Source organism: Prenolepis imparis, unplaced genomic scaffold (assembly GCF_030444845.1).
Source record: "Prenolepis imparis isolate NDT839.2.m4 unplaced genomic scaffold, iyPreImpa1.0 SCAF_5, whole genome shotgun sequence".
NCBI classification, from domain to species: domain Eukaryota; kingdom Metazoa; phylum Arthropoda; class Insecta; order Hymenoptera; family Formicidae; genus Prenolepis; species Prenolepis imparis.
In genome coordinates this window covers 2,194,392-2,210,428 of record NW_028141163.1, presented here as the reverse complement: position 1 = coordinate 2,210,428, position 16,037 = coordinate 2,194,392, and the positions used below count along the sequence as shown (strand labels likewise).

Below are 16,037 nucleotides of genomic sequence, written 5' to 3'. Positions count from 1 at the left end.
GTGTAATTTTGCGAAATCCTTGATCGAGGATCAAAAATATTAATATGAAATTTTATCTCGTGAAATATTTCAATTTGAGATAAGAGAGCATGATTCATCAATATTATATTATCAATACAATATAAGAAATTATATTATCGGAACCGATATGCGACACGAAATTAATATATTAAAGATGCGTGATAAAATATCCTATCGTACTATATATGTACGTACATCGCAGATAAAACGGAGATAAAACTGCGGAGTATCTCTTACGAAACGATATAGAACTTCACGCACTCATCATCCATCTTTTCGGCGAGCTCGATCAGTCAGCGCGTGATCTGTCAAAAATGGTTCGGCGGCTTCACCTGCAGGGATACGAGAGCTTTCTCAAGTATGTAGACGAGCTGGGAAGCGCGGAATCGGTGTACATTCTTTACACCGGCACGAAGCTACCTGACACCGGCGAAAGCTGGTGTCCGGATTGCGTGGAAGGTGAGCGAATCTCATGCTAGAACGCATGCCACATAACCTATATCTTTTACAGCTGTTCACGTCATATTTCGATTATCGGATTAGAGTGACATTTCGAAAGTATCGGGGATATATAGGTTTTGACAAGCGGAGAATGTTAACTCCAACAAAGGAAACAAAAGCATTATTTATCACACGAAATGCATTTCTTGAAAGTAATTATCTCGTCAATTATCGGTTTTATTCTGCTTATCACTTAATAACAAATTTCATGCTAAAGATATGTATAAATAAATTACGGTCAAAGAACTCACAAAATGCAGTGGAAAATCCTTATCTTAATTGAACCTGTTGGTCTTAATTGAAATTTGATAAATGTCTAATTATTGTTATATATCATCGTTCTTATTATCACACTAAAAGAAAGAAGAATATAAACATATTATTATTGATAGTATGCTATTAAGTATAATGAGATTTTAAGTACTTATTTTATTTTATTTTAGCTGATCCATTTATTGAACGAGGTTTTGAGGCGGCACCTGAAGAATCACAATTAATAATAGTGGAGGTTGGCGACAGGTCATTGTAAGTAAATGAAATGTTATACTTTTCTATTTTTGCGACTATTATTTTTAGATAAATTGCTATAAATATCTTTATATAGTAACTGCATTAAAATTATATAATAAGAAACTATAGCAATAAGCTAAAAAGAAGAAAAATTATAAGATGAAAAGCTCTGGAATATCTTTCATATGTTATCGTAGTTGGAAGGATCGTAATTGTCCATTCAGGACAAATCCTATTACCAGGTTAAAAGTCTTGCCAACTCTAGTTAAATGGGATACTGAAAAACGTTTAGAAGGTGATCAATTGCTAAAACCTGAACTTATTGATATGCTAATCACAGACGACGATTAAGTGTGTGTATAATACTTTTTTTTTATATTTTATATTAAAAGTATTTTGTAGACATCGCGTGAATTATAAATGTGTCGTATGCAAATACTACACTCTTATATCCCATATATATTTTTCTATTCTTTTTTACAATCATTATCCTTTCCATTATCCAGCTTTGAAGAATATATAAAATAATGGAATGTGTATTCTTTATGTGCATTTATATACTTTAATCATTATTGCAATAAAGATTAAACAATTTAAATGTTCAAATCGCGACGAATTATACGTATGAATTAGATATTTTTATTTCAAATTTATAAATCTGTAAAAGATTTACTTATTTTTTTTTTAATTTATCGCGAATCGTTTTTGAAAGTCGCAAATCGTACGTCAATGTTCATTTGCAAAATCTTATTTAGCCTAATCTGTTAGAAGAACTGTATCCTATAAAACGCCAAGTATCATTATAATTATAAATTTTTTAATATAACCCGTTCGTAACTACGCAATCGATGGCATTTTCTGTAATGCCTGCGTCGGCGGTAACACACGTACGGCATAGTGAACTTTTTTATTCCTTAAAAAGCTGTAAGAGTTATCAAAAACAATGGAATCTGAAACAGATAAATTGATATAGATGACACGTTCTTCGCTGTTATTATTACTTATCCTAGTGCTTCAGCGGTATTAGGATCAGGCTTACAGATCGCCGGATGTTCGCAGGTCAATATCCCGATTTCGTCCGACTGATGGGATGCGACCCTTCGAATAGGTATAACTTCTGTCTGCGTACCATTTGTCACGTCCTTCTTTAGAATCCCAAACTTAATGTCGTGACCTTCGCTTCGGAATTCCCAGCTGTGCGAAGACGAGTCGGAGTTGATTTTCGGGAAAATTTGAAATACAGTCTCTTACTGAACGTTAGTAAATAATAAATGTACCTTAAAATGGAGCCCTTTTCAGGCGCGGAGATATCGAATTCTAACTTTCCACCTTTCCGAACGACGACAGTAGTATAATCGTCATTTAATTTATCCGTATTATTGGTGTACATTTCTTTAGCTATCTTACCACCTTGACAAATCTGGCAATAATCTCAATTATTATTCTCTGAGATGGAATATAATGTAATAAATTAATATTTTTATATTTAAAGAAGAAACATTCATTCTTTTAAAGTAAATAAATATGTTTTATATAAAGCACATAAAATGTAAGAGAGTTAATAGTCAGAAATTACATTTTTTTATGCTTTCAGACTTAATTTTTCTTTGACACAAAATTAAGCAAGATACTAAAATTCTTAATGTGTTAAATACCTACATTTTACAATATATCTTAATATTATTTAGTAACTTATACACGCATACATTGTGTGTTTGTGTGTATAAATTACTAATTAATATTAAGATATATTAGGATAATAATAATATTAATATTTAATGTTATATATATTATTATTAATATTAATATATTAGATTCTAATATATATATATATATATATAAAATTACTAATGGCTTTACTTATTATCAGCCTATTAGTCACATATTCTATCAAATGTTCTATTTCGTTGAATAAATTACATTTCCATTCATGAATCATGCATAAATTCAAGAGAAAGTTGGATCGATTAAGATTAAAATATTACCTTCGAAGCATATCTTGGATTGCCGTCTGGATCACATAATATTCCACCAAAATGAGCTGGTAATTGGTCCTTTGGTATAACCTTCAGTATCGCCGCTTGCCATTTAGGTGGATCAGCTTTGTAAATTTGTATTTTCGAAATTGTATATTCGTTCATGAATTTCTTAGTAATGGAAAATGCAAAGGCGAAGACTCTCGGAGCTGTAACAATAGTTATATACAACAATTGATATTATACATATAACAATAGGCTTATTCATATAACAATAATCTTAATCATTCATTTTTTTCTTTTATAACACAAATTAACTCTGAAATCAGCCGATTTCAAGGAAAATTATGTCGTGAAAAATAAAAATATTTTAATATATATATTAAATAAAAATATAAAATATAAAAATATTTTAATATATATTTTAAATATATATTAAAAATATTTTATTAAAATTATTGCAATATTACATATTTAAAATTACAACACTAACTAAGTCATGAGGTCAATTTTTCTTATCGCGCCGATTCAAACAACATAAAATTCAAAAGGCACATAAAGAAAATATTAAAATGTCTTTTAGATATTTGTTGACTTTCTGTTCTTTTTTTCTTGATCGACAATACGTGAAAATTTATCTACATCTATTTCATTTCAAACCATATGTATATATATGTGTGTGAGGCTAATCATATTTTGTCTATATTCTATTGAACTTACCATTTATGATAAAGCACTTTTTTAGAATTTCGGGATAATTCGCTTCGTACATTTGAATGAGTGTTAGGACCAGTTCACCAGCTGTAAGTAGATAGGCAGCAATAAGTAACAATAGAAGAGAAACTTTTTAGATACAATAGAAAATAATCCTTTATGTGTGTAATAAAAGAAACTTTTGTTATTTGTCAAAAAAAATTCCGAAGAGTCGGAATTTTTACTCGGTATACTGAAGGTACCTGAAGTATTTTACCTGGTCTCCATAAATATTGCTTAAGATTAAAACCTTCCATGTCAAAAATGACGATTAATTGATTTGCGACCTGTCCGTGCTTGTTGGATTGTTCTCTAGCCAGTTTCAAAAAATGATCCAAGATTTTTATCGTAATTTTGACAAATTCTTTCTGGGTTATTACGTGTAACATTCCGTACATGTCCATACCGGCAAAGGGTATAATGATAACTGCAACAATTTATTGTTTATACGTTAAGATCCTCTCCGATTTAATCGTAATACGAAGACAGCGATATATCTTCTATAAATTAAAAAATTAAAAATAATTTCTTTTCTTTCATTAAGTTTATGTAATTAGATTTGTCTATATTAAAAAAGGTTAATGATGAAAATATCTACACATCTAATATATCGTTAAGAATATACACTAGCCTTGAAATATATAAAGTTTATAGTATTTGTACGAATCTTTTTGCTATTTTGAAAGAATAATTCTCGTAACAATATTTTCCCATCAACATCTTAAGCCACTTTTTATAATTGCAATTCTTTTCAAGTTCAAGTTTTTTATTTTATTGTTATGTATCTCTAAATTTCAACAAACGTACGAAAATGTAAATATTATTTGTTATATTCATAATTAATGTCGCTAAAGATCCAAATGATATTCATTGTAATAATAAAAATTTAGGTGGAAAATTAATAATCTCGTTACTTTCAAATTTGAATTTGTTTAAAATTAAAATTAAATTATTATTTTCGAAGTCTACGATTTTGTTTAATTTGCAATTAAATAGAAATTTGTTTTTAATAAATTTTGTTCCCTATTCTCGAATAACAAAATTATTTTTTTCGTTAGAAAGTTACGAATGTTTAAACATTTATATCTCGCTATAAAAATCAAAGAGATTAATTTAAAAAATAATGATTTCGAAACAACGGCCATGTTTCTTGCACCTTATATGTATTTCTTAGGGAAAAGTACACAGGTTGAGATGACTGGGACAGGGACCTTGACCGAATTCTTTACCAAAATATTGAAACTTTGTTCCACGCTCTCAAGCATGTTGATCGTTAGTTTGTTACCAACCTCATAAGCGGCCAAGAGCAGATTTTTTTCTTTATTTTTCTGCTGTCGTATATCTATATGTTAATAAATTATATTATATTTGACAGATATTTTCATTATAATTATAATACATCGATAACATCCAAATAAATTTGCCAGTAAATTTTTTACATTATAAACATATCTTCTGATTATTTATGTGTGATTTTTTTACAATAAAATTTTTTAATATTTTCAATAATATTGGTCCGCTCAGAGTTAACTGTTTTACAATAATTTTATAAATATTGACAAGTACACTGTTTCAATATAGTGGCGCAAATTGTGACAACATAACTTAATGCGTAAATTTGTGATATTTGAAAATTAATAATCTTGATTTTAATAAAAAAGATCTTACCTGGTGCACCATCTTTATCAAATCCGCTTAATCCGTAAGGCAAGTAAGTCTTTGCCATTTCAGGAATATCCCATTCAGGTAAATTATCAGCATCCCATTGTTTCCGCCATTCCAAGGACTACGGATAAATATTTTTCATAATATGTAAATAATACAGAAGTACATGAGATTAAACGATAATCATAATTATCAATGTAACTTGATACGTATTTCTGATTATTATCATATATTCCATTTTGATAAGTACAATCTTATCACATATATTTTTAATACGCACGTTAACGTAATATATTTTAATAAGATTTTTTTAATGTGCGAATGTGTTTCTCTTGATATAAAATTATAATGCAATCCGTGACATAACTGAACTAATTGTAAGAAGCATAAAAAATATTTCGAGTGCAATAACAGATCTGTGGTAGAAACTTCAAATAATTATATTGTTTCGTGCTGTTTTATAGAGAGCATGTATTATATTCATATAATACAATACTAACTTGTACGGATAACATTAATTTCTGCATTTTACAATGTAAAACTGCACGGTATAAGTTTTTCTGAATGTTTCTCGCAATTTATACTTAATGATTTCGTGATGACAGGGTTTCACGCGGGATAGAAAGTGAAAAAGAGTACGAAGAAATTACTTTAGATGATACTACTTTGCATTATGTACCCTCGGTTTTCAATCATCGTGAAACTTCTCTAAACGAGAATCGAGATGGTGACTTTGAACGTGCTTCAGGGAATCGGCTCATTACTTTCGACTTACAAAATAGCACGTACAGAGAACGACTTTCTATTTCGCATAAAATATCTTCCAGAACAAAAAAAGCGAAACTATCGACAGCAATTTATAATCGTCAATGTCTAACATCTGACATTTGTCCGGAAGAGAGCTTTTTCATTTATTTATTCCAAGAAATTAGCTATAATTATTTTGCAGGTTGGCCACTTTTTAAGAAAACAAAACATTATTATTATATATCTTACATTATACAGTCTATTAAGTTATATATTACATTACTGGAAAAAAAAAATGTTTATTACCATTGAATTAAAGAATTATTTATAAAAGAAAATTTAACTCTCTTATGACTAATTTATCTTCATTAAAAATATTTTTGAAATAACTGTATTAATTGCTAAGAGTTAAATTTTGAAATAATATTAATATTGTTAGAAATATGTTCAATTTGAGAAACGAATGAAGATTTCTCATCAAAATGCAACAAGGAATCTTCAAAGCAGCGAGCCGTAACGTAGCTCACGCTATGTTTACGCCCGCCGTGTTTTAATATTTAATGACTCGCGAATAATACATGGTAGAGAAATTTTAAAAGGCTCGGTGACCGGAACGTGTTTCACCAGACTTTCTCAATTGAATTCGCCTATGTTTTGTACAACGCGAATGTTAAACCTAATCCATGAACGAGGGTCGAATGCGTAATCGGCCGTGTCAATTGACCGTGTAATGTAAAATCCACGTGCGTTTTATTTACACAATGAGATAAAGTAGGATATGATATATACAGAAACATATGAATTATATGAGATATATAGCTATCCATAAATCAGATATATGTTTGATATAATTACTTACATCTCTCAACATCTTTTCCGACGCGGTAGGATCCCATTTTCTCGCTGGAAAAAAAATATATAAATTCGAGCATGAGAAATCGCACCGGATTACGTTGAAAAAATACATACATATTCCAATAAAATTTGGTATTATGCATATAAAATTATTAAAATTAATAAGTAGAATTTTAATTTTAAATGTAGAATCGCTACATTTTTAGTGAGATCTAAATCTCACAGTTAAATATGCGATTGTTACCGCTTAAATTTGAGTCATCAAGAGTCTTTTCATCGTTCAGTAATAATATCGTACGTTACGTAGTTTGAAGTAAATCATAGTTCACCGTTAATAACCGATAATCTTGCGAGCTTCCGCAAATTTCGTAATTTTGTTTCAAAACAATTTAATTACTTCGCAAACATTGCTTCGATAGACAGAGAAACGGAAAGCTGATGGATGTAACGTCAATTAATATCGATGCAAATATTGCGCTAGACTATGCACTGTGTACACAGAATAAGGAATAATACTTATCGAAATCGCAAAGTCTGTTTCCTTCGCTAGTATATTAATGCGTTATCAGACTCGTACCTCTCAACCAACGAAGCAGAAAATGATCATCGTGATGTGGTTGCAAGACATCTTGCACGGATCGTCTGAACTGTAAAAGAAAGACCTAAGTAAGTGTTCTTCCCCATTTACGCGCGTTATATAATAATGTCAATATTAAAAGTGATCGATTACGTAGTTTGACATGATATGGAATTATCATGTCGTGATTCATTCATGTGTCGATGCACAGATGATGGGACGAAAAAAATTATTTATTTATATATGCATTTTCCTATGTACAGTTACATTTTCATATGCGCGCGTATAAAGTGCGGTTAAAGTTTATTTACTTCGTATATTTACGCCGAGTGTTTTTATTTACACGTTTCTCCGGAAAGTATAGCGACGTGTTTACGTGTCGATTTTGTTTATTTTCTCAACGCAAAGGTTTTTGTGTGCACAATTATAAGTTACAGGAAACACAATCGTCATGTCTCGCGTCAGACACGAGGAAGTGAAATTTCCTTGTCGGCTCTCTAAATTAATTGGTTGTCTTCACACTAACACACGGCCCATATTGACTTGTCACAAACAAACCTTCATTAAAATGTCTACGATTCCTTTCACTGAAAACTTTTAGGAAGTTAAAGAGAATACAAAATTTTATATCACTTTAGTATTTACTTCCTACTTCCTACGAATGTTTTCTGTATGTTTATTATTTATTTTAATAATTTCGCATATAAATGACTGGAAACAAGAAATTTTTCGCAAATATCAGAAATATAACTAAAAAATACTTTTTTTATCAAATTATTAAATTTATTAAATTATTTATTAATGAGTTGTTTATTAATAAATTAGTAAAAAGAGAATTCTTTTCAATTTAATGAAAACTGAAAGAATAAATACAGCTAAAAAAAACTTTTTTAAAATTGAAATATATATGAATGAATTTGCTTTCGTATACCATAATTTTGGGACATCAATATTTGATGGAAATTATTATTATTGAACAATAAATACATCAGTTAATTTTTTGCTTTTAATAAATGTATATAGTGAGCGATTTTGAACACGAATTGTGACGGTTCGATGAAGTTAAAGAATGCACCGCATTCATTAAATACGAAATTTCTCTTGAAAAAATAGCTGGAAAAAGTAGAAATCTTTTAAATCATATTATTGCATACAAAATCGTGATATGTGGAATGTCACTTGTGTAATAAAATAACGGCTTAATATTACAGCATCAAATTTATGATCGATAGATAAGAGCGGGGAAAAATCGTATGATTATTCGATGGCGAATAAACCGGTTCCTCTCTTTTACCAAAGCAACTTGGACTTGCTTACATGTGTAATTTTGATAGATCTATATATCTTTCGCATATTTAAACAAAGTTAAGTGTATTGCTTTGTAAGTGCTTGACGATTGCAACGAATAGAAAGTTCTTTCTTTTTCATTGTTTCGAATGTAGCCCGCAAAATGTTGTTGAACGTAAAACATAGAGAAAATCACAATATATAAACTCTAATCGGAGAAAACTACTATATATATATATATATATATATATATATATATATATATAAATCCAGGCTCAGAACCACTAACATTTTACTGTAGCCTTCTGGCTCTTTTTTGTTCCTTTATATAAAGAAAAAAAAACATGAAGGTCGAAGAAGAAGTATTTACTTATTGACGATGCTCAGATGTTTACGCTTTATCCTTTTCGATAGAAAATATATTTGTATATTCATGAGGATTCGTTGAATACCGAATAAAAATCTTAATTATCTTCAAGGCTATTTTATAACATTCATCTATTTATAATAAATCGAAGCTAACTGTGCACACAGCAATATTTTTTCTTGACTGAATTTTTTTTGTAACAAGATTATTGAAAAATGATAGAAAATGAAAATTTAATGGAATTTACATTACAGTTAATTACAGTATATAACGGTTTTGTCATAAAACAATAAACTTTCGACTTTGTTACAGCAAATTATGAAACATAAATTGTGCGCACGAAAAACATATGATAAAAACATGCGATAATAATTTTTTCATTAAATTGAGAGAATATCAGATAACTGGATAGTTAATAATTAATCATCTTTATTCTATGAATTATGAAAGAAAAGATTGTTCAATTGGTTTCCGCTTAAGTATGAATAAGTCTCTTTGTCATTTCTTATTAATAATAAAAACTTGCAAAGTATGATAAAAAATCTGCTGTCATTTTAATGTTACATAAATATTACTGTTAATAATTAGAGCCCAATTGTAAGATACTTTCAAAGAGATAGTGAAATTTGGAAATATTACAAATTTAATTGAAATGATTTCTTTAGTGAACTCTTTTAAAATATACTCTTTTAAAAATGACGAACAAAAAAATTATTATTCTTTATTTTATTTAATTTTACTAATTCAATAAATACCAACTTTATCAATTAATGTTCACTAATTTAATTATTGTCAATAATATAAATTATTTCACCGTGTTACCAATTTGTATAAATTTGTATAAATTTGTATAAATCTTATTTAAAGATATTTAGGTAAATTATAGGAAGATATACACAATTCTTTCAAAAATCGTGCACGTGTCTAAATTTTACAAAATTTTTATTTCGACATAATTCTTATATATCTTTGTCTCTACCTCGTACATACACATCGAGCTAATAACTTCTACCGCAAACTTCTACATCTACTGAAAAGTTTCTACCACGATTGCTTCATCCAACCGGGGCGAGTTGCGGAAAAGTCATTTTGTGCGAATGCACGTAGCGAGAGTTATTTCGCCTATCCGATTTTTTTTTTCGCGTATTCGATGTTGTAATTCAAGACGGCGCGGATTTATGTATTGAGGATCTTCTAAAGTATGTCGCGCGAGATCTGCGTGTATGCCCAACTCATGAAAGTGTCGTCGCACTGTTACTATCGGTGACGTTCCTTTTCGTTCGGTAAAAAAAAGGCTGATTTGGTAAAAATTCGGCCGATTAAACGATATTGCAGCTAGTAAAATGTATTAAATTTTATTTTACTTTGTACATTTTTTATATGTCGTGCAAGATGCCCAGATTTATCCGATTTCCGATTTTTTTTTCAAGATTTCGCAATTATAGAAGATCAAATTTATTATAACATCAAGGTGACAAGTGTATAATTTAATACAAGGTGATTGAAAAGTTGGCGAATTAGGTTCTCTAAATGCTTTCTGTTAACGAATCGATTTAAGAAAAAAAAATTGACTCAGCATTGAAGCGAAGTGTAAGTCAAATAAACACTCTTTCTCACGTTCGACGTGTAAAAAGCACAATCGTCAATTTCTTCTTCGCGATCTGGTGCATCTTGCTACTTGAAATAAGTAGCTGGTTGCTTGCTGCTCGTTCCAGATACCGAAGGTGAACGATCAGATTGCAAGGAGTAAAAGCAATCTATGCACAGTGAAATCTTTTCGCTGTATCACACCGAAATTTTTAATCTTATTGAGAAATCATGTCGATAAACCTGGATAAACCTGATATAGTAATTATATTGTTTTTAGAATGTTATAAAATTACCTTACATTACCATTTCCATGATATTTTATTCTAAATAGTAAAACTTTATACATATACAACGTCGGTAAAATAATTAAATCTTTCTTTTTTTCTTTTGTAAAGTAATAATCTCCAGCTGAGAGCGGCTGAAAACATTTTTTTATTTTAGTGAAGAAATAACTGTTTGCTTTATCTCATTCCCCTATTTTATTCTCGACTTTTAATATACATAGAGAATGTCTCAATCTATATAAAAAATTTTATAAATAATAAAACTTTATCAGTGACTATTTTTATTTTTTATTTAAAAAAAAGGAAAAAAAAACGAATTCACCACAAAGTACGAAGAAGGTCATTTGTAACGATTACAAGTATGCGTGGATACTTGCTATACGTATACAGCTGATCGCGAATCAATAACTTTATATTTATGTGCATCCTTTTTGACGTAATAAAACATATGACTTGTCAAGTAAATTTCTATCTTTCGCGTTTATGTCATGTCTAATGTCAGTCGTAATATTGTATTGTATCGACATGTATTATAGCATTTACATGATATTGATATTTTTATCTAACTTGACAGGTATATCAAATCACGCATTATTCCGAGTCGGCTTAAAGATATTATATTGTTTAAAATTTCTAAAAAAATAAAAAATGTTTTTTGTATAATATTGCGATATCGTTTCCGCATGTATTTTCATATAAAATAAAACTCCAAAAAACTTATAATAATTAATTATGTTACGTCAAATAATAAGCATTTTTTAAATATTTTTAAATGTCACGATATTAATATTAATATTTCTTTTTTTCATTATTTCAAAATAATGAATAATGCTCAATTTAAAAATGAAGTTTTAATGTTTAAAATGAAGTTTTAATCATTATTAATATATTTATTTATTTACTTTTCAGAAAGAAACTTATTGTATTACTCGATAAAATTCAATAAAAAGAAGATTCAAAGATCTTTCAACACCAATTCTATTATTCATCTGTATAAATAGTCAGATAGCTTCGACAGTCTGCAAATACTAATGATGATCATTGCATGGATTTATTCGCGAGATCATTAAGTGTTTGCGATGTATTAAAAGAATTGAGAGCTATTTAGATTCCCTTAATTTCTTACATTTGTCAAATTATTTCATACTTATTGGTTAATTTAAAAAAGATTATTATTTTTACAAATAAAATAATTCAAAAATGTACATTTTTAATTTTTTTGAAAAAGAATAAGTTCATACATATTGCTCTTATCGGTTTTACAAATAAATATCTATATTGTTTGCATAATGAAAATAGATTTAAATATATTCCGCGTTCTTGTTTATTACATATATATTCCCGTACTCGTTTATTACAGATATATTTTCTAATAATATTATGTGTGTGATTTGACTTTTATTTGTAATTTGCATTTATAATTACAAAAGATATTATTATTAGATAATATTATATTATTATTAAATATATTATATATTTTTATATGTTTTTTATATATATTATTATCTTTAAGGAAGTTAAAGATTGCAAAAAATATTAGCGTTAACGTGTAAAAGACACTTTAAGTGCGTCATTCATCGTTAGAAAAATTCACGAGATATAATAATTGCATACGTGTAAACTTTTTCAGTATATCAACTGCGTATTATTTTTTTTTTAAATAACGTAAATGTGATAATATTTATAAAATGCGTCATCTCTACAATTTACCTTCATTAGAGCAAATCGCTGATCATCCGCCAATTTCAGTGACGCTGACATTCTTACTATCTGAAGTTTATTCGCGATTTAACTTAATGTTTCTTCAGCTGCACTTGGGTCGATAGTCGATTTCTTCAGCTTTAAAATCTTCGGAATTGACGTCCTTTGTACCGATAGCTATAATATTAAAAGACAGATATATGTCTGATTGCAATGATAAACAGGATGTTTATATAATCGAGATATTTAAATAATAAATCGAGATTTGTATATTTTTATATATCTTTGTGTATATCTTCAAGTAACATGAAAGAAAGAAATATCTTTTTATATTTTTGATAATATATTTATCGATTTATCATTATCGATATCAGATATATTTGATAAATCAGATATATTTTTTGCATTTGATAAACACTTGTAAGTGATGAGTATTAAAATGAAATGTAATTAATTAATCAAAATTTAAACAAGATCAAAGTTTAAGAAGGGAATTCATTATTTCTTATCGACTTGCCCGTCAATAGAGTATTAATTATAGAAATTAAAAATTAAAATCTTTAAGTTACGCACATTATACAGAATTTACATACATTATGAGTTTTTACATGGCTAAACCGCAACTTGCGTATATTATAATATCAAATGCGGCAAACATTAATGCGCTGAAGCACATGAATCAATTGTCTGTTATCAAACTGACACAATTACTATTATCGCAATAACTTTCACCGAGCTATCTTTCTATAGACAGCACACAGTATCTTCAAAATATATTTACACCTCCGAAATATTCAAACATCTTTTAAACTGTTGTATTATCTCAATTATCACCTGCGCGAAGTATTATAATCGCGATTAGCGTATATATAAAAATAGAAGTATATAAAACAGTTTCTTTTTCTTTAAAAGTCCTAATACGTCAGATATCTTTTTTTCACACGTTTTTTAAAAATATTTCCTAGACTGTTGTATTACCAAGTTATTAATCACAAGTGTACACACGCTTACCGCTTATCCGAAACACGGTACCAAAAACAGCTGTTCTTCGAAAATCGCGAAAAAAGCGGACTCTTAATCCGGCGAAGCCGCTGTCAAACTTCTGTCAAACTACACTAATACATTGGACGACGAAGGGACTCCCTCGGATCCGCGATCGCGAACTGCTCGACGACGACTGCATTCACTGATCGATGCAACAGGTGTCCGTCACGCGACGAGCGCGCTCGCGCTCCATCCGCTCACTCGGCACACGATTTCGCTCGCTATAAAGGTAGGATAGAAGACGGTATCCGTCGCGGCACCGGAGGAGCAATGATACCGGCCCATTCCCTGGCGATGGCGAGTTTCCGAGCTCAACGCCCCACCGCGACTACCTGACCTGACCTGACTTGACCTGACTTAGACGTCCTGTCTCGGACGACCCGCTTGACGAACTGGTGCTCGCGAAACACGAAGAGTCGCGGTCGACGACGCGCAATTTTCCATCACATATCACAATCGAGGTTTCCTTAGTTTGCGTTTCGACATCTGATTACGCACCCATCAATGGAATTGAGGTCCACCTCACGAGTATGTCGTGCTCTGGCGACGATGTAACGTCGAGTCGGAGCTGAATGGGTAGTCGCTCTCCTGAAAGTGCCTCGCGTTTATTAATCCCTCATCTCTTTGTCTCTGATGCCTCGTCGCAAATGATTTCAGCACTTTCGCGACCCGATTTCGAAGCATGGATGACGTTCATATTTCGTCCCTGATCTATTTGCGTTGTCTGTTTCTCTTTCCTTTCTACTGATATTTCGGCTGTTGTTTGCACTGTTGAACAAAGCAATATAATAAATCTTCTGTATTATTCAGCTTTGCTGTACAAGTTTAAACATTACGAGCATCTGTCATGTAGAAATATGTACACCACATATATGTATATCAAATTTGTTTCGAAATAGTATTTATATATTCTATGCTAAATCTATATTAAACGAATGCAAAACGCTTCGGAAAACTCACCTTTCGCTGTAAAATCGTATCAAGTTTTTTTTTATTGCTACGTGTAAGACAGGTTTGTATGCTTGGTCTCAAGGTCGACTTAATGTCGAGACAAGTTGAGCGCGTTGATGTAATCATTCCTGATTTCATCTGTAATCATACGAACGTATATATATATGATTTTATAATGAAAGTGAAAATCGACTCGGACGGAAATTTTCAGTGAAATAATCAGTGAACTATGATCGGAGTTGTAATTAAATGCTTTGTCATTCAGTCTTGTGTGAAGGCTGGATTATAGAGGCCGTAAACTTTTTCCGTAACCGTAAATTTAAGGATTCAACCAATCGCGTTGCTTGATTCGGCAACGTGATTGGTTGAATCCTTAAATTTACGGTTACGGAAAAAATTTACGACCTCTATAATCCAGCCTTTAGTGTAACGCGAAATACATCATAAGTGCGAACAAAAAAATCCATTATTAATTCAATAATAGTAACGAGGATAAGCGTAATGTATGTATATGCTTGCTATATTTACATTAGACTGACAAACAAGCAAAAAATTAAATAAATTGCGATCTATAATTGATCGATGATGTTATATGATAAGCTTTCGTTCTATATAGCCATTTGCTTGTCGCGACGTTTCATATCGAAACGCTGCGATTATGACTTCAGATAAATGACGAAGATATGAATACACGAAAAAAATAAATATAACTAATTATGACTATATAATGACTCTATTTTTAAGCAGAAATAAAAAAATTTTAATATGTATTCGTAAGTAAATTTTGATTAAAAATTAAAAGACTATTCCTGGGAATCTCATCGTTGTGTGTATTTGTTAACATGCCGTATCTATGTTTAACAGTAACATTACATCGCTCAAAAAATTCCTTTTTTTTTTAAGTTTCATTAAAATTAATCGTTCGTTAGATGTGTAAACCTGGGTACCTGTCAACATTCATTTACGTCAGTACCCTAACAGCACATGATATATCATACGAACATTCTATACTGATACTGTGAATGTACGTGCTGTATATATTGAGAACATCTCTATAATATCTCTTGTAGTATATATCATTTTTCGTATAGTCTCAGGATATTATCAGAACATCTCTTATAGTATATCATTTCTCATATATTCTCAGTATGTTTTCAGAACATCTCTTGTAGTATATTATTTCTCGTATATTGTGTCAGAATATACTT

General features: G+C 29.9%; 2 protein-coding genes across 3 annotated transcripts in view; one reads left to right on the top strand and one right to left on the bottom strand.

The window, feature by feature from the left end:
• The first annotated feature begins 90 nt into the window (after positions 1 to 90).
• LOC145936295 (thioredoxin domain-containing protein 17) overlaps positions 91 to 16,037 on the top strand; it is a 17,536-nt gene continuing 1,589 nt past the window's right edge. Inside the window, exons 1-3 of one of the 2 annotated variants that reach the window (XM_083038360.1) lie at positions 124 to 480; positions 966 to 1,047; positions 1,230 to 1,490. In XM_083038360.1, coding sequence (XP_082894486.1) covers positions 336 to 480; positions 966 to 1,047; positions 1,230 to 1,383 — 381 coding nt within the window. In that variant the 5' untranslated portion in view covers positions 124 to 335 and the 3' untranslated portion in view covers positions 1,384 to 1,490. Of the gene's footprint in view, positions 481 to 965; positions 1,048 to 1,229; positions 1,491 to 16,037 lie in introns of those variants that run through there. The other variant, XM_083038361.1, reaches the window with a different exon arrangement.
• Positions 1,713 to 14,101, bottom strand: LOC145936292 (SEC14-like protein 2). Its single transcript, XM_083038352.1, has 11 exons — positions 13,846 to 14,101; positions 12,844 to 13,011; positions 7,606 to 7,675; positions 7,033 to 7,076; positions 5,430 to 5,547; positions 3,979 to 4,188; positions 3,729 to 3,809; positions 3,018 to 3,217; positions 2,310 to 2,452; positions 2,072 to 2,226; positions 1,713 to 1,982 (listed from the first exon to the last, which is right to left on the bottom strand). The coding sequence occupies exons 2-11, from the start codon at positions 12,892 to 12,894 to the stop codon at positions 1,870 to 1,872; spliced, it is 1,185 nt and encodes a 394-aa protein (XP_082894478.1). The 5' UTR covers positions 12,895 to 13,011; positions 13,846 to 14,101; the 3' UTR covers positions 1,713 to 1,869.